Below are 24172 nucleotides of genomic sequence, written 5' to 3'. Positions count from 1 at the left end.
GGGAATGCTGCTGGTGGCGTCGCAAAGTGGGCGTGGCGCGTTGTGCAGAATGGGACGCACGAGAGAGGCGGAGTGGGATGAGCGTCGGGAGTTTTTTTGAGAGAGAGAGAGCGTCCGGACGGACGAACGCGGGATGGACACCAACGGTGGAGCATATTAGTGTTTTTATTATGAACTGAATGAAGGATTATTATTTGTGTTGTGTCAAAGAAAATGAGTGATTACTATGGAAGTGTTCCTGCATTTCTAGTTAGTTAGATTATACATAAGACCACCGTACTAGAGAAATTAATCTCAGCAAGATGTTACAAGACCATGCTACAAGGCTCGGTTGTGGGCAGAGGATGACCTCCTCGACGCCTCTTATGCAGAAACATCGCCGACCACCTCCCCAACCCCCTACCTCGACGCGGTTTGTCGGGAGCTGCCGCCGCCGAGGATGTCGTCGCGGCTTGAGAGAGCCCAGCCGCAGTCCATCTTCGTCGGAGGCACTAGTGGTGATGCAACCATTCAAGCGGGCGCCACAAGCGCCCCAACCATCGTAGGCTACGCCCGCGGCTCATTCACGGGCTTCGTGTCCACTACTGGGACGCAAACGCCGGGGCCAGCCGAGTTGCACGTGATTACACGCGGCGCATGCCAGCCCATCTGCGGCTCGGGCCACATTCCAACTGCCTCTCTTCCTCGCACCGGATGGTGGCCTGCAGGCTGTCGAAGTGCTGCCTACGCTGTAGTGGGCCGGGTTCCGACACCTTTGCGTGCGACTGCAAGTGGCCACGGATGGTGGCTACTAGTAGAATCAGTGCTTCTGACAAAGGCGGCCTGCCACGACAACTTGCCTAGGGCTGTCACGATCACACCTTGGGACCTCAGCCACCTGCCCACGATGGGTCGCCGGTCTCGGGCAGAGCTATGCCTATGCCGGTTGTCGTTGCACATGTCGGCGGAGGGCAACGACGCCCATGTAGGAGACGGCCTTAGGCGGCTGAGGGACAGCACCTTGGTAGCGCCGACCGGCTCTTCCGGCGATGCTGCAGTTGCTCCGGTCCATCGACGCTCCTTCCCTTTTTTTTGCGAGTTGGCTAAAGAACACGCCTTCCCGAGCTTGACCCATTGACATTAGCACCTTGGCCTCATGACACGCTCGCTGGAAGCGACGCCACGGAGGACCCGATGCTAGAGGAGTTCTCAGCCTCAATTGCCGCCAGCCAGATCGTCGTGTGTGCCCTCCACTGGGGCGTGCGGCTATTGCTCCGGTGGCCGCCCAGCTGGAGGATGAGGCCCCGGCGGTGGTCACCTGCGTCTGCCCCTGTGGCTTTCTCGGAAGGCAGCAGACACCGTCCGAGCATGCCGATTTGGTGCTGCGGACACCACCCTCGTGCCCCACTAAGTGGGCAGCGTACTCGCCCCAGGTGTCGCATGAGCAGGGGCAGATACGGGTCAAGCCAATGCAGCTAATTTGGCTCCACACCCACTAAATAAAATCGGAGTGAAGATGCCCGTGGAAAACAAACAAACAGAGGCACGGATCAAATCAAATGAGTGCCACGAATTCTGTAAATCGTTACAATGCAAAGGATTCAGTCAGTCGGTAGCATGTCCACTACTATGCATTTATATACTTTATATATCTAGAAAGACCTGCAAACCAAATGACAATAGTGCAACATCAGTGCTCAAATGTTCAATGCAGAAAGAACAAGGACTGTGGCTAGGCCCACCATTTGCACTCGACGACAGTACAATCAACTTGTTTGAACAAAGTACTATGGCATGCCAAGTCAAGAAAATATTACAGCCAATGTTCTTAGCTAAGAGATCATATAAAGAAAGTAATTGAAATTTGATAGCGATTTTCCAAAACACCAGGCAAACCAAAGCTGGTCACAGCCCAACATCATAAACCAAACTAGGATAGTTCTACAAGGCTTCGAGCAAGAGCAAGCATCGAGCCGACCGGCGACATTAATTTATTTATTTCTTCTCTGACGAAGCTCGAGAGAAGCAAACTCTAATTGGCATGCATGCAACAGCGATCGACGGCGTCCGAAGCCGTCAGAAGACCTCACCCAGGAATGCTGCAGCCGGCGCCGGCCTGCAGCGGCGCTCGCAGAAGTTTGTGAGCATGTCCGCACAGCGGTAGGTGCGGACGGGGCCGGGGCCACCACCCTGCGGCTTCTGGATGCCATCGGCGGCGGCGGCGGTGAGCGTGTAGCTGACGCACTTCTTGCACTCCGGGTGGCACCCGTGCACCGAAATGTCATTGCACTGGCACTCCGGCGGGTGCTTCCTGTTGCAAAAACCGAAGTCGTCGCAGCACGGCCATGAGCTCGCACTGGCGTCCTCCGTCCATGCTGTGCCCACGCAAGCATGCATCCCAACAAGTGAAGTGATGTATTATCGTATCCAGATGAAAATAAAACTAAACGGCAAAAGAATCGATTCTCGTCATCACCTTCGCCGAGTGGAGAACCCCCCGCTCTGCAAGGCGAGCTGCATGACGGACGGCTTCACCTCCTTGTCGGAGTCTAAGAGGCACGAGATGTTCTGCGAATGCAGGATGTCAACAACGTCCATCGGAACGATAGGTCCAAGTCCACGAGCGCACATGGTGGCGCTTCCAAGTCAGAGCTGCAGGTGGAGTGGGCCTCTCAGCCCAGCTGGCGAGCCTGCAGCTCGGGTCAGCCAAATTTGAGTGCGCCTGTCCGGACGGTAGCCCCCGGATGCCCGCGCCGCTGCCTCCCGTCCCGTGCCTGCCCACCCATGTCACGCCGGTTGTGCCCGCCCGCAACCATATAGGGCCCACCCATGCCAGTGGGGATTGCCTCCGCCTACGCCTGTTTCGCGCGCAGCGAGACAACGAGGAGGTAGATGCAATATCCGAAATAGTTTTTAAATATCTAGATACAACAATCCTAAAGTACATCTAAAAATAAATAAAATATTTGAAACATGTGTATTAAATATTTATAAAAACAACTAAAAAAACACTTAAACTATTATAAATATACGCAACGTCTCTTCTCTGCGACTAAAATATTTATAAGAGCATCGCTCGCCCTCGCTTCCCTTCGTGCGAAACACAGACCGAGCCTGGTCTTCCGCCCCTTGCTCGCGCGCGTGCTCGCCGCCCGCTCCACGGACGGACCCGACCTGGTCCCCGCTCCCCGATGCGCGCCTCGCCGCCGCCGTCTCCGCGCTCAGAGACACCGCGGACGCCATGCTCGGCTCCATGTCCCTCGCGGGGGCTGCGCCCACGGGCATCGGCGTCTCTCCAGCCTCGCGGTGCCTTCAGTTACTCGTAGATTTCGTTCATATGCCGCCAGATTTCGGTTCCGTCTTGCGAGATTCCCTTTCTATGTCGCAGCGTTTGCTCTCGAGCCTAGGGTTTCCTGTAATGCTGGCACTCGTCTTCTTGGACGTGCATACGTCTTCTTGGGTGCCGAATTATCGGTCAGTCATTGCTTTTGCTTCTCGAGATTTGTCATTTATTCCCCTGCTTTCTCCCCTGTGCAGAATAAGATGAGCGCGGTGGTGCACGCCACCAGTTCCCAGCAAGGTGGGCGCCAAAACCTGGACAGGTGCTGGAGAAGCTGGAGGGCGTCCTGCAATCCACTGCTGGGAACCAGGGCTCCGGAGGGATTCAGAGCTGCATCCGAGATGCGCTCTTAGATATAATGGTTGCCAGCCCACAGAACATGTTAGTAATCCATCCAGTCCTTCAGATTCAACATAACCTGTGCATGCCGACCTCGCGTAATGGTACCTTTTCACTTCACCCTAACAAAAGCTTGGAACTTAGCTGACGGCCAAGGAGCAGGAAGAGAGGACCCTGTTGGAGCTGTACATTCTGAAGAGAATAGTGGTGCCTTGGTTCAGTTAGAAGATGGAACAGCTGCATCTTTGGAAGCCAACAAGGCGATGTGCCATAAAGCTATCTTTGACATTCTAATCTCCGAGAAGTTTGCCATGCTGTGTGATCTGCTAGCTGCAACATTCCATGTCAATAAGCCTGATGACCTGATTGGTTTGCAAATAATTGATGCCAAGATGAGAAATGGGGATTATGCACAGAACCCTGCGCTGCTTGACCATGATATCAAACAGGTACGAAGTACCTATTTGTTTGTTTGCCTCATTCCTTTTTTTTTTCCTGTGCTGTTTTCTCTGATATAGAAAAAGATGTAGCTGTGGTTCTACTTGAGAGCCTATGGTAGGTTATTTCAATGCTCAAAATTTGAAACCTGTCCCTTTTGCTTGTCTGTTTGACTACATAGATTCAAAAAGGTCATATAGTTAGGAATGATTCTTCCTGTGTTCGCTGCCTCTGTTTCAGTCCCTTTTTCCAGTGCATGGGTTGGCCCTTGCAAATTCTTCTAATAACCATCCAAATTCCAAACATCAGAATCATTTTCCAATGCCACTGTAGCTGGAATAGGTATGCTCAACCAAAAGGGCGTATATGTGACCTCATAGCCATATTTCTCTACTGGCTTGAGGCCAATCAGAGATCTATTGCCTCCTTTTCCAATAAAGGACATCTAATAGCTGTTTCTCGTGGGAAGGGATCCGCTGTCTTGGTCTTCATGGGTCTGTGCTCTGTTCCTCGCCGCCCGTGTCATCCGCTGCCCTTGACCTCACCTTGCCAACTCCCTTGGACTTCTCTCTTGAAGTGAATCACAAGGTGATGGTAGTCATGAATGCACATAAATCGGACATGGGTTGCGTCACGCTGCCATACACAACTACTCAATAAGTATGTTTCAATCCATGTATTGTGAGGAAGCATTTATTTACCTTGTTCACTGCCGTTCTTAAATGAAAGAAGGCAAAATCAGGAAAGTTATCTTAATATTTTTGGGGCCAAGGAATAAGCAATTAGATTTGGTTTATGTGTTAGTACCTCCTATATATCTCAATGGCCAAAGAGGTCCTCTGATATTTGTTTTTCCATTTTTCTCTCATCTGTAAATTCTTTTGTTTGCTGTTATTCATGTACCAAACACCCCCAGAAGTTACCATAAACATGCAGTTGAAAACATACCATCAATGCTGTTTGTTTCTTCTAATATGTATGTATATTTGTTTATTATCTAGATATGGAAGAAGATTGAACATGTTGGCCAACAAATGGCTGGTCTGGCAAGCAGTCTCTCACTGATTTCACAAGCTTCTCATCAAAAGCAGGTAACATGAGTTTTCTGTTGGTGCTTCGTTGGCATAATTTATGGTGATAGCCATAGATTTTGATTCAGGGCGTTGTATTGTTGAAATCATTCCATTTATGTTGGTCATTGCTTATAGAAATATTCTTTGTAGGCTTCTGGCGTTTCAGAAATTGATGTGGCTGAACACAGGATAGAGGTGAGTGGTGTGCTATGAACATGTCTGCTGACCATTGTTTTGTTGTTAGGATTTGTTAAACCCCATTCATTAATAACTGCACTCTTTATTAGGAAACAAATTTGGGTGGTGGCGCCCACAAAGCCCTAAGGGAGTTGACTCCCCCTTGCGATTCTGGCCATTCTACGATACCCAAACAAACTGGGACATCTGGATCGGATGGAATTTGCAAGGATTGTGGCGGAAAGGCAGACAGCGAAGGAAGAATTATCTGTGATAGATGTGAAGCTGCATACCATGTTTCATGTCTCAAGCTTGCCATTGATGAAGAGGCCCCAGCAAAATGGTACTGTCCCAGCTGTGTTGGATTAGACGGACCTTCAAAGAATAACAACAATGGCAGATCACATGAAGGCTGCGATGTATGCGAGTGGCTCGTGGTGGAGAAGCCAGAAGAACCCGCTGAAGATGTTATCCAACCTGAATTGGCCATCAAAACGCAGGAGAGCTCAGTGTCAAGCATGGATGAAGACAGTGAACCGGACCTCTCAACAACTGCTCTAGCAAACTTGTGCAAGCATTGTGGCACATGTGAAGATGAGAACAGGAAGTTCTTGGTATGCGGCCATCCTTACTGTGCTTACAAGTTCTATCATGTCCTGTGCATGAAAGAAAGCCAGATTGCAAGTGAGAAGCAGAAGAATCTAGCATGCTGGTACTGCCCGTCTTGCCTGTGCAGACGCTGCTTCAGAAACATGGATGATGAAGAAATAGTATTGTGTGATGGCTGTGATGATGCTTATCACATTTACTGCACGACTCCGCCTCTCGAATGTATCCCGAGAGGTAACTGGTACTGCATGTTGTGTAATGCGCGGAGGTCAGCACGTGGGATGGAGAGGTATGAGAAGTCGATCCTGCAGAAGGCCAAGCGTGTTCCTGATGCCAAAAGGCCAAAGGTGCATGCAGCTGCTGCTCCAGAAAAATAAGTAGCAGCGGTGTGGATGAGGTTTAACAGGCTTACTAGGGTAAAAGAAAGGAAATGATTCTTTGGTCCCTCTGAAGGCGGTATACATTACTCTTGACAGCTTGAATAATCGGAGGATGGGTTGTGTACACATGGGGAAATGTCCTGTTGGCTGGGGAAGACGAGATGGTGGCATCCGTGTGGATGCGCACTTTGGTCCCTGCGGATGAACTGCTGATGTTGATTTCCTGTCCTGTTATTTTCTTCCTGGAATTCTTGTGACTATTTCGAGTAAGTTGTTGCGCTGTTATGTTGTGTCTGCCCTTTACCTGATGGTAAGTGGTAACACTGACACCCACCCATGTTGACATCGCTTATCGATGATATGTACATGTCTGTTACTTGTTTTGTTTTTGTTAAACAATGTGTGCTGCTCTTACATACTTTTGCATAGCCTGTCATCGATGTATATGAAAGTTTGTTACTGCTATTATATATATATCTCTGATTGAACCCTTTAGGCAGAGAACTTGTGTGATAGCTGAACAATTATACATCTTCATTTTTTTTTTGAAGTGTCATATTCATGTCGTGGATTTGTTTCAATCGTGATGGCTTTGGTAGTATGGTGACCCAGAAGGCCTGAGAACCCTGGTGTCAATGCATCGTACCCTGCTTGTGCCTAAATTAGTTAGACGAGGAGATGGCGGGAGTTGTTTCCTTCGTAGTCATACTACCGTTGATGGTACCGAGACTTTGCATTGCATGGTTGCCTGAATTCGGAGAATTTGGGTGTGTGCGCACGCATGTGGGAAGGCCAACCTATATAACAATCCGAGGGGAGGCGTGCGACCAGCGCGGGACGTCGGTAGTGATCCGAGCTGATTTCGTTTTCAATTCCGATTTTCATTCAAACTTGCTGCCATGGAAAACGCGGCTGTGCGGAGGGAATTTGGCGGCGCTGCGTCGGACACGGAGGGAGGAAAAGCCGAGCCGAACTTGGAGCGGCACGACGCCGGCGTGTGCGTACGGCGGCGTAGCGTACTTGCGGATCTGTGTCGGACACGGAGGGAGGGAAGGTGAACTCGGAGCGGCGTGCGGCGTGTGGGTGCGGTGTAGCCAGGCCGGATCCGGTCGGCGCTCGGTCGGAGACGGCGTAGCTGAGGCGGAGAAGGTCGGCCAAGAAGGGAAGAAGGCCTCCGGTGGCGGCGTCGTTCCTTGCGGTGGTGCGGCGACCGGTCAGCACCTGCTCGAAAGCTAGCTTCGGCCATGGCTCAGAACGCTCTCCGTATCCGTTGTTGCAGCTGAACTCGACCTTGCGCTCCCCGCATGGTGGGCAGGCCCGATGACTCGACGAGCCCGCTATGTCTGAGCTGCGCCTCCGCTGCGTTGGGCGGGGTTGCGGGTAGGCGCGGATGCTGAGGTGTCACCGCTGGGAAGACGGATACATGCGTCTGCGGCTGCCGGTCGCGGATAAGGAGCCGTCGAAAGTCGCGAGCGGCCGCGGCCGCCGCCGGTGATCATGGAGGAGCAGCCGGGGGTCGCGCGTGGCTGCGGCTGCCGCTGCCGGGACATGCGCGGAGGCGCCTGGGAGGGCAGGCAAGGGCGGCGCGGAGGTACGGCAATGGCCTGTGGCCGCGACGACGGTGCTTCCACGCCATGTGCGAGAACGGGAGGTGCGAGGCCGATACGTGTGTGCGGTTCTGTGTGCGTTGGTGATAAGGTAGAGAGAGAAAAAAGGGTATTTGGAAGGTACCGGAAGCTTTATTTAATTTAAAGACGATGGTGATCTTTTTTATGGAGTGCTGGAGTACAACCGGGGTCAGCAAGAGGTCACTCAAGAACGGGTGGTGATGATCTTGACACACTCTTATCCATTTCAAAACAAACATAGTGCTTTTAAAAAACGTGGTGCTTCTTCAGAATTTTCAATCACTGTAGTCTAAATACTGTAGCTAAAAAAAAGGATGTGGGGACTAAATACAAAGAGAATATGGTTCATAACTAAATAAAAAGAATGTTTGAATCAATTTGGAAAAGTTTAGGGTACCCAAATAAAAATGTTTATTAGCTTTTTATTATTTTCTAAAAATGGTCAAATCAACTTAAAAGTATAAAATGCATAATAATAAATTTTGTTAGGTTATACAAACTAATTTTGTTAGGTTTATACAAACTAGATCTACAGGTGATAAAGATCATGAAACAGACTTTATATGTTTTTGTAATAAGCCGCAAGCCACGTGTGTATGAGAATCGTTGACAGGTGTGCGATCTACAACTAAAATATTCATAAGAGAATCGTTGAAGGGTTTGTGAGCCTGCGATACCGTGCTCTACGTGATTGTGTTAATTTCATAAATTTTGCTTTTTGGATTAAATGTCACTTTAACGTTGGTATTTAATTTTACAGTATTGTTATCTTACCGTGCGATCCATGTGCTTTTAGTAGTATAAAATGTTAACTATCCCGTAGCAGCGCACGGGCACGAACCTAGTCCAGATAAAACACTTGTATCATATGTGTGAAAACATATGCAACATCCAGATAAGCACACTTGCAACATATGTAAAAAAAGATGAAACATTGAAAACAGGAGCATGCAACATATGTGTACAACTATTACAACACATGCAGCATCCTGATCTGCTTTTGCAATATCCGTATGAAATATTTGCAACAAACCTATGAAACATCCGAAGCACTTGAAACATGCATGCGTTTCCAACATGGGGGAGGCCCGGGCCGGTCAATTCCAGCCATTGGGGTCGGAGCCGATGGCGAGGCCACGGCAGCGCACGAGCACCACTAGCACCTAGCTCCAGCGGCGTGCATGAGCACCACCACCAGCTAGCGCCACCAGCACCCGGCTTGGCTCGCCCGGCGGGTGGTGCGCGCAACGGGCGGAGCGAGCACCACCAGCACCAGCACCAGCGACAGGAGGGAGCACGGGAGGCTCGTGCGATGGGGGGACGGGCGGCGCACGCGACGTGAGGTGAGGTGTGCGTGGCAACAACGAGGCGGAGTAGCAGCTACGATGAGCGGACGACGTGGTGGAGGCAGTCTCTGTGCAGACAGCGGTGGAAGTGGCCGATACGTTCGGGAGTGGGGAAAGTAGGCCCATTAAGCAAGCGTCCGTGCTGCTGGACGCCCGGGTGTAAAGCATTTAACTTGTATGCAAGCTATACATCCTGTTCACCCGCATCGACCCTCTAAAAACATCACAAATTAAATTGAGTTGTATTTGGGAGACTTTTGGGTGGGAAGGGGTTCCAGTTCTTTGTGGGATTTCATGGAGAAATGGCTCCGTAGGATGGGGATTCAGTGTGGCTTTGTGATTCTTTTGGTTGCAGGTCTTTTGTGGAAGACTAGGAAGTAGGAACAAGATGGCCATTGTGAGAAAATTTGCTAAACCTCCTACTGAGGTGATCTTTGCTGGTTTATCCTTGGTGCAGAAGTGGTCGGTGATGCCCAACGAGAAGAAAAAACGAGATCCAACCTAGGAGGAACTAGGCCGCTTTTCATTAATTAAGAAGAGAAAATAGGCACCAAATTCAAGCCAAGAGGAGACTTGAACCTGAGTGGTTGGGTGCACAACCACACCTCCCACCCAATCAGTAGCTAGGCTCACTTCCCATGCCCAAGGAGAAGGAACCAAAGAACAGTCTCTAAGATGGTGGACAAGATCGAGACTTGGACATTGAATTTCAAGCCTGATAGTATAACGATGTATGATTTAGTTGAACTGTGATTTCTAGTTTCCACTACGCTAGAAAAAGCACATTAGTGACGCGTCTAGACAGTCATCTGTTGGCTTCCTGGTGACAGCATCATGTACACCATCTAAGGCCTGCATATATATAGGAAAACAAAAGAAAAAAGATACTCCGGGTCAATTGATTGTTTAAGTCTCACATTACAAAATCAAGTAGTTCTGAGTATATTATTGAGGATTGAGTCACATACCACAGGTCAAGGCTTTACAGCTTCGAAGCTACGGAAAACAGGAGTAGCAAAATCAGGTGGATTAAGGACAATATATTCTCCACGATTGTTATGCCGTTCCTCTGTAGCCTATACCAGGTCCAGAAACAAAGAGTTAACACCATATTATTATTACCATAATATGCAAAGGATACAAAAAAAGGCAGAACTTATATATTAGTCAAAAAGTTTTAGAAGGTGAATAAATCTCTTACAGAACTTGCAACAATAAGTCAAGAAGGGATTCAATATCGAAGATGGAAGCAAAAATTATCACCTGAACTGTGGGTAGTCTGGTGCACTGAAGAGAGTAATTAGTTTCCCACATTCTACTTCATGATCAATTGTATATCCATTATCCATTCCTAAGAGATCATGTCGCTTGTCTCTTGCGTCTGGACCTTCATGTGGCCTGTTGATTAACTTTGTTGAATGAAAAGATGAAGTAAGCATGTGAACTTAAAACAAATACAGTTCTACCATGATGCTAACTTTCAAATATTATGGAACTAAAATACTGCTGATCCTACCATTGTAATTCTACCAGCAGTGACAGGTTCACATGTTTGAGGTGTAATCAACATGTTTGATGTTCAAATGTTGGGCCTGATTTCTCAAGAGAGGCAGCCTCGCAGGCAAAGTTGTACCATCCCCGTAATGATTGATAACACCTGAAAAACTGAATATGTTAACAGAGGGTCACTCATGCTCAAAAGTCTAGTTTTTCCTTCAGAAAGTACAATTTTGATGATGCAACTACTCAAATTAAACAGAATCATATGAGAAGCAAAATTTGGAATCCCCCTAGAATAGGATGCCAGCACCTGATTTCATTTAGAAAAATGATTATTATCACTTTTAAACAGATGAGGTACAATCATTGCACCAGTCATGTTTGCTTATTTCTCAAACAATCTTAAGAAAGCATATGCTAGAAGCGATTTGTTTCTAAGCATTCTTCAAAGGCAGAAGTTCAAACCCCACCACACTAAGTTGCACATACTAGTGTCGAGTGTCTTCTAACTCCATTCACAAGAACTTGTACAACATTTACTAGTCATATGCAAGGTAGAATTCTACAATAATGAACAATTGCCTTTTACTGCAGTGGAGATACAACAGAATCTAACCTGAGAAGCCACCACTGAGAGGCCTACCCATTCACATATCTCAAATTTTGATCTCACAAAGTCCTTCGAATCCTCGAACTTGCTTGATGGGCCAGCGGGGAAATCCTAAAGGTTTTGAGAATTACCAAATACTCCGTCAGGACATAAAATAGCTTAGTATTCTAACAGTTATCTAATTTCAAGGACATACAGTACCAACTGAAGCACCAGGGAACCATGTGACTGATCCTACTCCTGATCCTACCATTGCAATTCTACCAGTAGTGATAGGTTCACATGTTTGAGGTGTAATCAACTATGCAAAGAAAAGCTTAGTATACTAACAGTTATCTAATTTTAATTTTGAGGTGCTAATGTTTGAGGAGTAATTACCTACCACAATTCAGTACTATAAACAGCAGGCAAATATTTAGAAAGTAGCTGCATTACCTCAACTTTCCTAAATCAGATACCACTCCACACAACCATAGATATCAACTCCCTAACTCCAGAGGTTGGGGTTCCCTGATTTAGCTCAACCCACTCCGGCAGCTCATACGAAGGTGGATTAGCTCCGTACTTAAGCATCCACAAGTAATTTTCTAAAGCAAAGCATGAAATGACTATCATACCCTGCTTCTTCCTCTTGCAGTACGGCACCCCATTCTGAATATGCCAACGTTCTTTCAAGCCCCCAAACCTCCTTTCAATGACATTTCGCAACTTCGCATGAATGTAGTTGAATTTTTCCTCCCGCTGCAACCGATGAAACTCTACGCCCCTAAAATCGTTCATATGATACCTTGTGTTTCTGTAGGGAGTCATGTAACCTGGCATATCTATGTAACCCGCGTCCGCTAGGTAGTACTGGCCTACAAGATATGACAACAGATCACCAATTAGTCCTATCAACACTGACTGAAACGTTGTGATTTTTCATATCAGAATGTAACTAGTTTTCAAATACTTCCTTTAGTCTATAAATTTTGCCTATATGCACAGAAGAACATTCCTTTTCATAATAGTAGTGCATTCTTGTACAACATAGAAAGGCTAGAATTAGAAACAAGCACAATCCTGTAAAATTCTAAAGCTTATCAGCAGATGACATGTAATGCAGAATATTTAGCTGAATCAACATATGAGATTTCATCAATGCTACATCATCCAAGCAAAACCAACAGATCACCAAAGTGCATATGTATATCATATATCAAGCAATCTTTTGCTAGGCATACACAAAGTAAAAAATTTTGCTAGGCATCACGAACCTGCTGGGGGATGCGGGAACCAACCGTCGTCCTGACAGTCTTTCAACACCGCCATGTCATGACATGCCCCTGCCTTCCCGGCCCCCACGTATGTGAAACGGCCATCCATATCCACGATGGCGCAAACATTAATTGTTGTTTCGCCTTTCCTATTGAAGAAATCAGCCTTTGCTTCACGGTTAACCTCAACCTCTATGTGCGTGCCATCTATAGCACCTATGCATCCATCAAACCATGGTGCATATGCAGCAAGTTTCTGGCTTACGCGTGCATAGTTCCTATCTGCGGGCACTAGGACAGTACTTGCCCACCTATACATGACCTCTGCAACTGCTGTTATCTTTCTGCTAACTGTATCTAAAGACCTTTCAAACCTATCTTTGCACTCTCTACTTGCAGATTGGTGGGCACAGGTCCAGATGTACATGCCTAAAGCTTCTACCCAGGTACACTTATCTGTTGAGGGCAGGCCGAAAGGAAGCAGGGTGTCATGCAAATGCATGAAGGCATCATGCGTCATGCGCAAATTGTCTATACATTTGGTTTGGTCGGCAAGGGTAAGCTGCATCCATTGGGCTCTAGATAGTTTAGGAATGGGACAAGGAAGATTTACCTTAGGTATTTGTTGCGACATAATACCTTTCAACCTCCGCAGCATAACTATTGCCTTCTCCAAGATCACAGTGCTCGGTCCATCACTAGAAGTGTCGCTGTATGATGACTCGTCAGTGTTGCTCATTATGCTACCTGCAAATGGGCACAAATCAGTAAGATGCTGATGCATATATTGGGAACAAAACATTTGCTAATAAGTGAACATGTCAAGTTACCTGAACTAGGTAGTTGGCACTACCACCTAGACAAATGTATGTAAGGAATGAACAATAAAAACTTGATCCATGCACAAGGTCTTACAACGCTCACAGCACGACACATATATTTTATTCAAAACATGAGACAATGACATGCACGTAGTTCTCCACAAAGGTCTTTGTTAAAACAAACAAAATGAACATAATGAAACAACAAACAGAATCAACTCAACATGCACATGGTGGAAAATAGAAATAGTAGAAAAAACCGCAGTACGAACAATAGTGCTGATCACTGGGACTTTGTGGAGCACACGAAGTCCCACATCACATTGATCCAGTTCAGCCGGCCCTCTTTAGTTTTCATATTAAGAAAAACCCAACGATGGAGCCGGTTGTTGCAAAGGTTAAGGGCTTGCGCGAATACTACATCAGTCTCGCTGTAACCATCTTGCAACAGAATTTGATGGACTTGGGCCAACTCCTCAGCATCTGTGCCTTGACGGGCTTTCTGGGACCTAGCCTCCCAGATGATGTGGCTCTGGTCTTCAAGGCAGTCGTCAATGGATGGAGTCTTGCTACTCTTCTTACTGCGAGGACTGTTAATAGAATATTCCCTATGGACTCTCTTCGAGGGCTGACCACCACTATGTGGTAGGACCGGCTCGTCCGACAAGCCCGGAGGAGTGCGAGGGCTTCCACTACTGGGTGTCTTGTTAGGTTGATGCCCCCCGCCGATACCAACTCGCCCCTATCACGTGGGGTGCGTCCCAAAATCATGATCAGTTGCTCACAGCATTGGGGGCGTCTGAACTTGTCACGAGCGGGTTGGCTACTTTCCTGCACGTGTTCCAGTGATGGCGAAGTTAGTACTGAGTTAGTGGGAACCTAATTGCTAAAAAATAGTCTAGTAAATGCGTGTAGTTAGTACCCCGGGGCTAGCGCCGTACCACTCGGGGTCAGCTGTAACCTCTCCAGTAAGCGGGTCACGGCCTAGCCCAGTATGGGTCTGACCGTAGCGCCAATTGAAATACAAATATTTTAGCTCGTTGTACTTGTTCTGGCACTTTTTCTTGGTGTACCCGAGCCTCGTGACTTCGTTGAAGCCACAAACGACATTGGTCCACCCTAGTGAGGTTGGCGAAGTGGTGTTCTAGTGACAGAGGTCTTTCTGCTTGATGATTAGGTCAAGAAGGAGAGAGTAGGTTCTATCATCCCAGCTAGCACGTTCCTGGCTCATCTGATGCAAGGATCGTCATTCGAAGGGATTATGTACATGGATGCATATCTTATGTTATACGGAGGGTAGTTCCTAGTACGCAAAGATGAGAATGGGGGACGGAAAAAAGAACTTGCCTTTTCGAACCGTTTGCAGTGTTTTGAGCGGAGGTTGTAATGCCTGCCAGCAGGTGGAGAGCAAGAGGAAGTCGACGACGCTGCCAGTTTGGGCAGCGTTGGTCACCAGCGAATCAAACGTCCCTGAAATCTCTGTAGTGTAAACATAGAGCATACTTGTAAGATGTTCATTTAAGCAGTGTTGATGCAGCTTCTAAAGTTATAGTAGCCTACAGAATGGGTGCAGTTGAAGGATACAAGCTAAATGGGTTATACTAACAAAACTATAATGCTTGCATATGGCAGAGAAACCAATAGCCCCTGCTATTAGTGCAAGAAGGGAGAAAAAGAATAACTGCAATAACATATAACGTCTGATATTGCATACTGTGAACACGCATTTGCAGGCATACAAACATGTGAGATTATCAGGATTGCATGCATGTATTCATGTGAAACCCCTAGTTCCAACAAATCGATAGGTAATGGACAAACCCCTAGTACCAACAAATCAACAGCTCTTAGTGGCTGAAAACTCTCCGTTCTAGGTACACAACAAACACACTGGTACTCAAGTAAAAACAAACTGGAATCTGAAGTAATAGATGAAGCATTTGAAGCTAAAACATAACACTGGAACCTGTAACCTATGATCTAGTGTAAGCAAAAGCACTGTATGTAATTTCTAGAGCACATTGTTTGACAGCATACATAAATGATATATTGCATCTTCGGTTCTCCTTTCTACTATCCAATTACCTTGCATACATTGGTTTGTTGATATATGCTGTTACCTGAGGTTTGGAATTGCACTATGATAGTTCACACTTCCACAACCAACAAACTCTTATCTTTCAATGGAAATAATCTTAGCCTTAAATTGAATTAATTGAGCAGGCGGTTCTTGATATTTCCAGCACCTCTGCATTAAAAATAAGTTACAAGAAGGGTACACTGATAGATAATTCGCTTTACTGTTAAAGGATTCACATTCACAGGGGCAAAGCTAAGCTTGTCATCGGAGTCCGTCGACCCCGACGGATTTGACAATTTCAATGAAAAATTAGTGCATATAGTACTAAAAGTTCCTAATGAGTAATATGACCCCACCTATTTATAGACATGACCCCATAATCATGTAATCCAGATTCGCCACTGGACATTCAAGGCATTTGAGACAAAGGATTTCACTTCGTAGATGTTTATGTTTTTTTACTTCTCATTTATGTATGCTGTCAAACAATGTGCTCTAGTGCTTACAAATGCTCTAGTGTTAACAAAACCACTGACTATGATCAAAAAGCAAATAGCGAATTTGGAAATGATGGGCTACACCTGGAAAGAGGACGGCGGCTTGGAAACACCTGGAAGGAGCAGACGTCGACCGGGTCCTGGCGGTGATGATGGGTGCAGCGCGGGGGTCAACCTACAAGACAAGGTAGTGGGGCTCATATCCGACCGGGTGAGACTGCGGCGACGTACAATCCGGGGGCTTACCATGCTGGAGAGAGTCGCCGTTGATGGAGGCGGGGTCGTGGAGGGAGGCGGAGAGCATTGTCAGCGAGGCCCGGCGAGAGTGCGGGGAAACCCTAGCCGCGCGGGGGTCAACCTACAAGACGACGAGCTGGGGCTCAAAGGCGGCCGGGTGAGAGGACGGCGGCGTGGGATTCGTGGGTTACCTTGCTGGACGAAGGCGCCATCGATGGAGGTAGGATCGGGGAAGGAGGCGGACGTCACTGTCACCGTAGGCCCAGCGAGGAGGACGGTGTAGAGAGGCGGGCGCGGACGGATCCGGTGGCCACCAACGGGGCCCGGCGACGCGGCGCAGACGACCGCCGGGACTCGCGCGGAGAGACGGCGACGAGCGGTGCTTGTGCGGGAAACCCTAGCCACCGACGCGAAGGGGAGAATATGAGGGAGGCGCCGCACGCTGGGGATTCGGAGGACGAGAGGGTGGCTTATAACCAGCCGTTCGGCTGGGGCTGGGCTGCCGAACGGCTGGGCTGATAAGCCCAGTACCAGCAAGCCCAGCTAGCCCTACCGAACAGGCTGGAAGAAAATTCTGCTGAACTGGTGGTAGTACGTGAGCATAAATCCCCCCTGGGAGATCTGTGCTTAAGAGGGTGTGACCTTTTCTTCTCTGGCTCGAGTGCACTGGCGCTATGGAAATGTTTTGGACAGCTAGCAACTTTAAAAACTGCTCAGTGCGATGCTCTAGTCTACTGGCCAGAGAAATTGTTCCAGGGCCTAGTATCCTTGAGGACGTTAGGGATTTTATGGTGCAACAAACTGACAGGACTCACGGAAGATGAAGCTTCTCATGAGCAATCTGCTCTCGTACAACGGAGTGGAACCCTCCTGCCACGTCTGGAGTCCCTAGTGATACGTGGCTGCGAATCTTTTGTACAGGCCCCAAACCTATCGACGTCTCTCAAGACGTTATTTATTGGGGAGTGCAAGAGTCTCAAATCCATTGCATTCGGTGAGCAGCAGGACACGACGGGGCTGGAAACGTCGTCATCATTGATCGCTGCAGGGTCGTCCTCGTCCAGCAATGAGCATGAATCCACGGTGTCCACAGCTGTAGTACTGAAGCCGGTGTCATCATCATCAGCCAGCTGTAGACCTTGACGATTTCGCATTGTGGCAGTCTTGTATCATTGTTTGGTCTAAAGCAGCTTCCACCGAGCCTACAGCAAGGTCTGGATAACCTCGAGGAGAAATATCTAGACCCCCATCTTCTTCAAGGTAATCTCTACTTAATTTCTTGGTTTCATTTTAACTAATTTAATATAACAGGCCAGGAGCTCGATTGTTATTATTCTAGTATTAATTATCACAAGACGTGACGTGATTTACAGATAAATAAAAAACCTTAAAATAATGAAGTGTGTAGAACATCTATTCAACCATGTACAGGAGATCTAGTGAGCCATGAAGTGCACGCATTGATACACAGATGGGTAAATACGTACGTACATGCAAAGTTTAAGAATCAACACGCCGGCCGCCTTAATATTTACATAGATATCTTTTTGTATATAATATGTCACTTTTTGGTGCCTACATACGAATTTAGGATAATAATAATAGTAATATTTGGACGGTGGACTATGGCACTTCACCAGCAATGTCTCTAATTCCACCTTCATTTACATGCATATATAAATTCTAACATCATCTATGATCAGGGCTTACTGGGAGAATCGCATCATTAATGAATAAGCTGGGGTGCTTCAGATCGAGGAGTCAGGACTAGATGAAAGTTGTAACCAAGGTTCGTATGTAATATCAGCATGCTTGATGACTGCCCTTCTTCTTTTTTGAAATTCCAGTGATGCTAGCTCTTGAAGCTGACTTCCTCGTAGGATTGTTTGCAGACTCTGTAAATGATTGGTCGTTCTTGCGTCAACCTTCCTGAAGCTAATTAATCTCCAGTGAAGTCGTCTGATTAAAGAATAAATTGCATAACCTTTCTTAGCGAGTAAAGTCGTCTGATTGAAGAATGTATTCTCCAGTAAAGATAGTCTTGCAATAAAGTGCTCAAAGGTGAGAGGGCTAGTACTGCAAGGAAGGAGCTGATAGCCACTTGGCTATCAAATTGTTCTGGTCGATGCAACTAACCAAGCAGAGCCACTTGGCTGGTAGCAACTTAATAGAAAATCAGCGCACGCGTTACTGGTCTTCCTCCAAAGCAGCTCCTCATCAGATCCACATCCACTCCCTTCACCACCCAGCAGCTGTGCTTCCTTGCACCCTGCACCCGTGTTCTGATCGAGCTCCAGGAGTTCCGATGGCGGAGGTACTGGCCACCATGGTGGTCGGGCCGCTGGTGTCCATGGTGAAGGAGAAGGCCTCCAGCTACCTCCTGGACCAGTACAAGGTCATGGAGGGCATGGAGGAGCAGCACAAGCTCCTCAAGCGCAAGCTGCCCGCCGTCCTGGACGTCATCACTGACGCCGAGGAGCAGGCAGCAAAAAACAGAGAGGGGGCGAAAGCTTGGCTTGAGGAGCTCCGGACCGTGGCCTACAAGGCGAACGATGTCCTTGACGAGTTCAAGTACGAGGCACTCCGCCGCAAGGCAAAGGCAGAGGGGCACTACAAGGAGTTCGGTATGGATGTCATAAAGCTCTTCCCTTCTCACAACCGGTTTGTGTTCCGTCATAGGATGGCAAAGAAGCTCCGTATGATTTTGCAAGAAATTGATGTCCTCATAGTAGAGATGAATACCTTTCGGTTCAAATTCAAACCACAGCCACCAATGTCCATGAAGTGGAGGCAGACAGATCCTAACATGCCAGACAATTATGTGAACATTGCAAGTGACTCAAGAGCAAAAGAGAAGAAGGAGATTGTTGATGCATTGCTTGGCCAAGGGGACAATGTGGGTCTCACAGTCCTTCCTGTAGTAGGAATGGGCGGGATGGGCAAGACCACATTAGCGCAGCTTGTTTACAATGACTCCGCCGTTCAGAAGCACTTCCAGGTTCAGATCTGGGTGTGTGTGTCGGAAAACTTTGATGTGGATTCCCTGTTTAAAATAATAGTGAAAGAGGCTGAAAAGAATGGTTGTCAAATGACTGGTGATTCAACAAAGGAAAAGTTTAAAAGTGCAGTGAGTGGGAAGAAGTATCTCCTTGTACTAGATGATGTATGGAACCGTGAGGCCAACAAGTGGGATAAGTTGAGGTCCTACCTTCATCATGGTGCCCCCGGTAGCTCAGTTTTGACAACAACTCGTGATAAAAATATTGCTCGGTTCATGGGGACAATCGAAGCCCATAAGATCAAGCACTTGGAAGAAAGCTACATAGAAAAAATTATCAAGAAAGAAGCATTTAGTGTGCAAGCACAAAAGCCTGATGATAAGCTACTCAATATGGTTGGTGATGTTGCGAAGAGATGTTCCGGTTCTCCTTTAGCTGCTACAGCATTGGGCTCTGTACTTCGTACTAAGAATACCGTGCAAGAATGGGAGGCAGTATTAAACCGAAGCACAATTTGTGATGACGAAAATGGAATCTTACCCGTACTCAAGCTCAGTTACAATTGCTTGCCACCACATATGCGACAGTGCTTTGCCTTTTGTGCTATGTTTCCTAAGGATCATGAGATTGATGTGGAAATGCTGATCCGACTATGGATGGCTAATAGTTTTATTCCGGAGCAAAAAAGAGTGTGTCCTGAAGACATTGGTAAACAAATTTTCAATGAGCTAGCTCAAAGGTCATTTTTTCAGGAGGTGCAGCAAGACAAATTTTACAGACAAATTACTTGTAAAATCCATGACCTTATGCATGATGTTGCACAGGATTCAATGAGAAAAGAATGTGCTGCAATAGATACAAAACTGAGCCAAAGTGAGGATTTTCCATACTCCGCTCGCCATTTATTTCTATCAGTTGACATTGAAGAAAATGTTTTGAATGCTTCCATAGAGAAAGGGTCTCCAGCTATCCAGACACTAATATGTGATAGATCCGAAATAGCAGATGTGCAGAAATTATCAAAATATTTGAGGCCTGTCCGAGCCTTAAAGACATGGCAAGGTCCGTTTCTAAAGCCGAAATATCTTCATCACCTAAGGTATCTTGATCTCTCAAGAAGTGATATTGTAGCACTTCCTGAAGACATTACCATCCTGTATCATCTGCAAACATTGAACCTATCTCATTGTACACGTCTTGAACAACTTCCAAAGGCAATGAAGTATATGACTGCCCTCCGTCACCTCTACACTCACGGATGTCCGAAGTTAACGAGCATGCCTCCAGAGCTCGGACACCTCACTTCCCTGCAGACGCTTACATCCTTTGTATTAGGTACTGGCTCGGGTTGCAGTAACATGGAAGCGCTGAAGAACTTGGACCTTGGTGGCCAGCTGGAGCTAAGGAAGCTTCAAAATGCGACAGGAGCAGATGCAAAAGCAGCAAAACTTTGGGACAAGAAAAGGCTGGAAGAACTAACATTAATATGGCCTGACGATAATGAAAATGAGGCACATAAGGAGGTGCTGGAAGGCCTCCGACCTCATGATGGGCTAAAGGCTCTGAGGATATATTGCTACAGTAGCAGTGGTATTCCAACATGGATGGTTGAGCTGCAAGGCTTGGTGGAGCTCAGGTTACAAAATTGCCAAAATCTCGAGAAGCTTCCTGCACTCTGGCAGTTACCGTCCCTCCAGTTTCTTCACTTACGCATCCTACAAAATTTACATTGCTTGTTCAGCGGTGGTGCCCCGTCCAAGTTTCAGAAACTGAAGATGATGGCCTTGGAGAGTATGCCAAATTTTACGATGTGGTGGGATAGGAATGAGGTGCAAGAAGAGGAGCAGATATTATTTCCTTCGCTTGAGCAACTAGAAGTTTTTGGTTGCCCAGAGTTGACTACTTTTCCTAAAGCACCCAAGCTAAGAAAAGTACAACTATGGCACTGTAGACCGCAAGCATGCCTACAGGCTGGTAGCAGATATATTACTTCATTGTCCAGTCTGGAGGTATGGGCACCAAATAAAGAAGAAAATTCTGCCGAACTGGTGGTAGTACGTGAGCATAAATCCCCCCTTGGAGATCTGTGCTTAAGAGGCAGAGGGTGTGACCTTTTCTTCTCTGGCTCGAGTGCACTGGCGCTATGGAAATGTTTTGGACAGCTAGCAACATTGGACATTGCTGAGTGCGATGCTCTAGTCTACTGGCCAGAGAAATTGTTCCAGGGCCTAGTATCCTTGAGGACGTTAGAGATTCGCGAGTGCAACAAACTGACAGGACTCACGGAAGATGAAGCTTCTCATGAGCAATCTGCTCTCGTACAACGGAGTGGAACCCTCCTGCCACGTCTGGAGTCCCTAGAGATACGTGGCTGCGAATCTTTGGTACAGGTCCCAAACCTATCGACATCTCTCAAGACGTTAGTTATTGTGGAGTGCGAGAGTCTCAAATCCATTGCATTCGGTGAGCAGCAGGACACGACGGGGCTGGAAACGTCATCATCATTGATTGCTGCAGGGTCGTCCTCGTCCAGCAATGAGGATGAATCCACGGTGTCTACAGCTGTAGTACTGAAGCCGGTGTCATCATCATCATCAGCCAGCAGTAATCATTGCTTCTTTCCATGCCTAGAATCTCTAGAGATATGCAACTGCGGTGGCTTGACAGAGGTTGCCAACCTTCCTCCGTCCATCAAGACCTTGACGATTTCGTCGTGTGGCAGTTTTGTATCCCTTTCAGGAGAGGTCACGTCGCTGGAACAACTCGAAATTTGGTATTGCCCAAGCCTGGAATCCTTACCGAATGGACCTCATCAAGTATACTCATCTCTCAGAGTTCTTATCATTACTCAATGTCCTGGTATAAAGCAGCTTCCACCGAGCCTACAGCAACGTCTGGATCACCTCGAGGAGAAAGATCTAGACCCCCATCTTCTTCAAGGTAATCTCTACTTAATTTCTTGGTTTCATTTTAACTAATTTAATATAAATGGCCAGGAGCTCGATTGTTATTATTCTAGTATTAGTTATCACAAGACGTGGCGCGATTTACAGATAAATAAAAAACCTCAAAATAATGAAGTGTGCAGAACATCTATTCAACCATGTACAGAAGATCTAGTGAGCTATGAAGTGCACGCATTGATACACAGATGGGTAAATACATACGTACATGCAAAGTTTAAGAATCAACACGCCGGCCACATTAATATTTACATAGATATCTTTGTATATATGTCATTTTTTGGTCCCTACATATACGAATTTAGGAGACTATAATAATAGTAATAATACTTGGACGGTGGACCATGTCACTTCACCAGCAATGTCTCTAATTCCACATTCATTTACAGGGAGAATTGCAGCATTAATGAGTAAGCTGGAGTGCTTCAGATTGAGAAGTGAGGACTAGATGAAAGTTGCAACCAAGGTTCGTTATATCAACATGCTTAATGAATTCTCTTTTTTACTTTTGGAAATTCCAATGATGCTGACTTCCTCGTAGTATCGTTTCCAGAATCTGCAAATGATTGGTCGTTCTTTCGGCACCCTTTCTGAAGCAAATTAATCTCCGGTGAAGTCGTCTGATTGATGAATGTATTGCACAAACCTTAGTGAGTAAATAAAGTCGTCTGATTGGAGAATGTATTCTCCAGTAAAGCTAATCTTCCAATAAATAAAGTGCTCAAAGGTGAGAGGGCTACTACTGCAAGGAAGGAGCTGATCGCAGGCCCTGATCGAGTTTGAGCAGAGAGCAAGTCCTATAGACTGCAAGCTGAAGAATTTATTTAGCAGACAGAGCTCCAGGCTAGCTCTCCACCATTTCTTGGACCTTCTGTTTTCCTGTTGAAATGAAATGTGTTTGAGTTTGCATTGTGCTCTAGCACAGTAGAAAAAAAACACAGGTAGCAGTTCAGTGATGTACTATTTTCCCTACATGACTACGTGGCGAGGATAACTGCCAGGCAAGCTGCGAGTGCTCTGTTTCAGTTCAGGGCAGCATCACAAATTAAAATCCAACTAACTACTGGACCTGGACTTGGGCTGCACACGCGAGCTTGAGGACAATAACTAGGTGGTTCATTGTAGGATTGTTACCAGACTGCACATGCACCCCGTTGGGTTGGCATGAAACGGCTTGCTGGGCTGGATGTGCTTAGGCTTATCAGCCCAGCCCCAGCCGAACGGCTGGACAAAAAGCGACGCCAGGCACTGCGTGCCACTCACTCCCTCCTCTTTTACCCTTCGCTTTGCGCGGCTAGGGTTCTGCCACAGTCTCGCTGCTCGTCCGCGTCTCTGCGCGCGAGTCTCGGCGGTCGTGACCGCCGCGTCGTCGGGCCCCGTCGTTGGTCAGCGGATCGGTCCCCGTCCGCCTCTGTATGCCGTGATGCCGAGTCTCGCCATCGACAGCCTCGGTGACATTGAGCTCCGCCTCCCACCCCGAACCCACCTCCATCGACGCCGTTTCCTTTGATTTGAGCTATCTTTCAAATATGCTACCATTAGTGGTGAGTTTGGCTTACTCTCCTCTCTAATTGTTATATTTGTTTTAACTTAGCTGTTGTAATTGCTTTCTTGAGTTTGTACCCCATTTGTATTTTGATAACGTCCTATTTCTATGTGTATATCTGTTGGCGGCTACAAATTTGAGTTCATATGTCCTTGTTGCCTAGTTTACAAATAATAATCTTGTATGGTTTATAATGTTCATATGCACAACTTGGTAGACGGTTTTAAGAGTACTATCGCCTGTTGTTCATGCATTATATTTTGTTGAACCTAAACATTATGCTCTATGTTTACGCTACAGAGAATTAAGGGACCTTTCATCCGCTGGTGCTCAACGTTGCCCATACTGGCAGCG

The 24172-nt window shown here is 46.9% G+C and overlaps 3 protein-coding genes and 1 long non-coding RNA gene across 8 annotated transcripts; 2 read left to right on the top strand and 2 right to left on the bottom strand.

The window, feature by feature from the left end:
* Positions 1-2055: 2055 nt before the first annotated feature.
* On the bottom strand, positions 2056-3264 carry LOC136525494 (uncharacterized). The gene is made up of 2 exons (XM_066518460.1): positions 3089-3264; positions 2056-2290 (listed from the first exon to the last, which is right to left on the bottom strand). The coding sequence occupies exons 1-2, from the start codon at positions 3262-3264 to the stop codon at positions 2056-2058; spliced, it is 411 nt and encodes a 136-aa protein (XP_066374557.1).
* Positions 3051-6839, top strand: LOC136528647 (PHD finger protein EHD3-like). Of its 2 annotated transcripts, none has more exons than XM_066521601.1 (5): positions 3051-3700; positions 3803-4107; positions 5098-5187; positions 5320-5364; positions 5457-6839. In XM_066521601.1, the coding sequence occupies exons 2-5, from the start codon at positions 3922-3924 to the stop codon at positions 6330-6332; spliced, it is 1197 nt and encodes a 398-aa protein (XP_066377698.1). In that variant the 5' UTR covers positions 3051-3700; positions 3803-3921; the 3' UTR covers positions 6333-6839. The 2 variants fall into 2 exon arrangements, with proteins under 2 accessions (XP_066377698.1, XP_066377699.1); XM_066521602.1 differs by having other exon boundaries at positions 3791-4107.
* A 3089-nt stretch (positions 6840-9928) lies between these two features.
* Positions 9929-11583, bottom strand: LOC136528652 (uncharacterized). The gene is made up of 5 exons (XR_010777119.1): positions 11426-11583; positions 10826-10966; positions 10573-10718; positions 10278-10385; positions 9929-10161 (listed from the first exon to the last, which is right to left on the bottom strand). It is a non-coding gene; the product is annotated as an uncharacterized lncRNA (long non-coding RNA).
* A 5888-nt stretch (positions 11584-17471) lies between these two features.
* On the top strand, positions 17472-23181 carry LOC136528074 (putative disease resistance protein RGA3). 4 transcript variants are annotated; one of them, XM_066520974.1, is made up of 5 exons: positions 17472-17570; positions 18014-18099; positions 18191-22249; positions 22662-22738; positions 22826-23181. In XM_066520974.1, the coding sequence occupies exons 3-4, from the start codon at positions 18436-18438 to the stop codon at positions 22718-22720; spliced, it is 3873 nt and encodes a 1290-aa protein (XP_066377071.1). In that variant the 5' UTR covers positions 17472-17570; positions 18014-18099; positions 18191-18435; the 3' UTR covers positions 22721-22738; positions 22826-23181. The 4 variants fall into 4 exon arrangements, with proteins under 4 accessions (XP_066377071.1, XP_066377069.1, XP_066377072.1 ...); XM_066520972.1 differs by having other exon boundaries at positions 22814-23181; XM_066520975.1 differs by lacking the exon at positions 17472-17570 and having other exon boundaries at positions 17926-18099; positions 18203-22249; positions 22814-23181.
* Positions 23182-24172: the final 991 nt, after the last annotated feature.

This window comes from Miscanthus floridulus, chromosome 19 (assembly GCF_019320115.1).
Source record: "Miscanthus floridulus cultivar M001 chromosome 19, ASM1932011v1, whole genome shotgun sequence".
Classification (NCBI taxonomy): domain Eukaryota; kingdom Viridiplantae; phylum Streptophyta; class Magnoliopsida; order Poales; family Poaceae; genus Miscanthus; species Miscanthus floridulus.
This window is presented reverse-complemented; position numbering and strand designations above follow the sequence as displayed.

Bases quoted from the DNA above. Each gene is read 5' to 3' on its own strand.
- LOC136528647 (XM_066521601.1), top strand. From the start codon at position 3,922: ATGTGCCATAAAGCTATCTTTGACATTCTAATCTCCGAGAAGTTTGCC. The intron at 4,108-5,097 runs GTACGAAGTACC...TTTATTATCTAG, and splicing joins TTGACCATGATATCAAACAG to ATATGGAAGAAGATTGAACA. The intron at 5,365-5,456 runs GTGAGTGGTGTG...ACTCTTTATTAG, and splicing joins TGGCTGAACACAGGATAGAG to GAAACAAATTTGGGTGGTGG.
- LOC136525494 (XM_066518460.1), bottom strand. From the start codon at position 3,264: ATGCCCGTGGGCGCAGCCCCCGCGAGGGACATGGAGCCGAGCATGGCG. The intron at 2,291-3,088 runs GTCTGTGTTTCG...TTTTTGCAACAG, and splicing joins GGGGCGGAAGACCAGGCTCG to GAAGCACCCGCCGGAGTGCC.
- LOC136528074 (XM_066520974.1), top strand. From the start codon at position 18,436: ATGCAACTAACCAAGCAGAGCCACTTGGCTGGTAGCAACTTAATAGAA. The intron at 22,250-22,661 runs GTAATCTCTACT...ATTCATTTACAG, and splicing joins AGACCCCCATCTTCTTCAAG to GGAGAATTGCAGCATTAATG.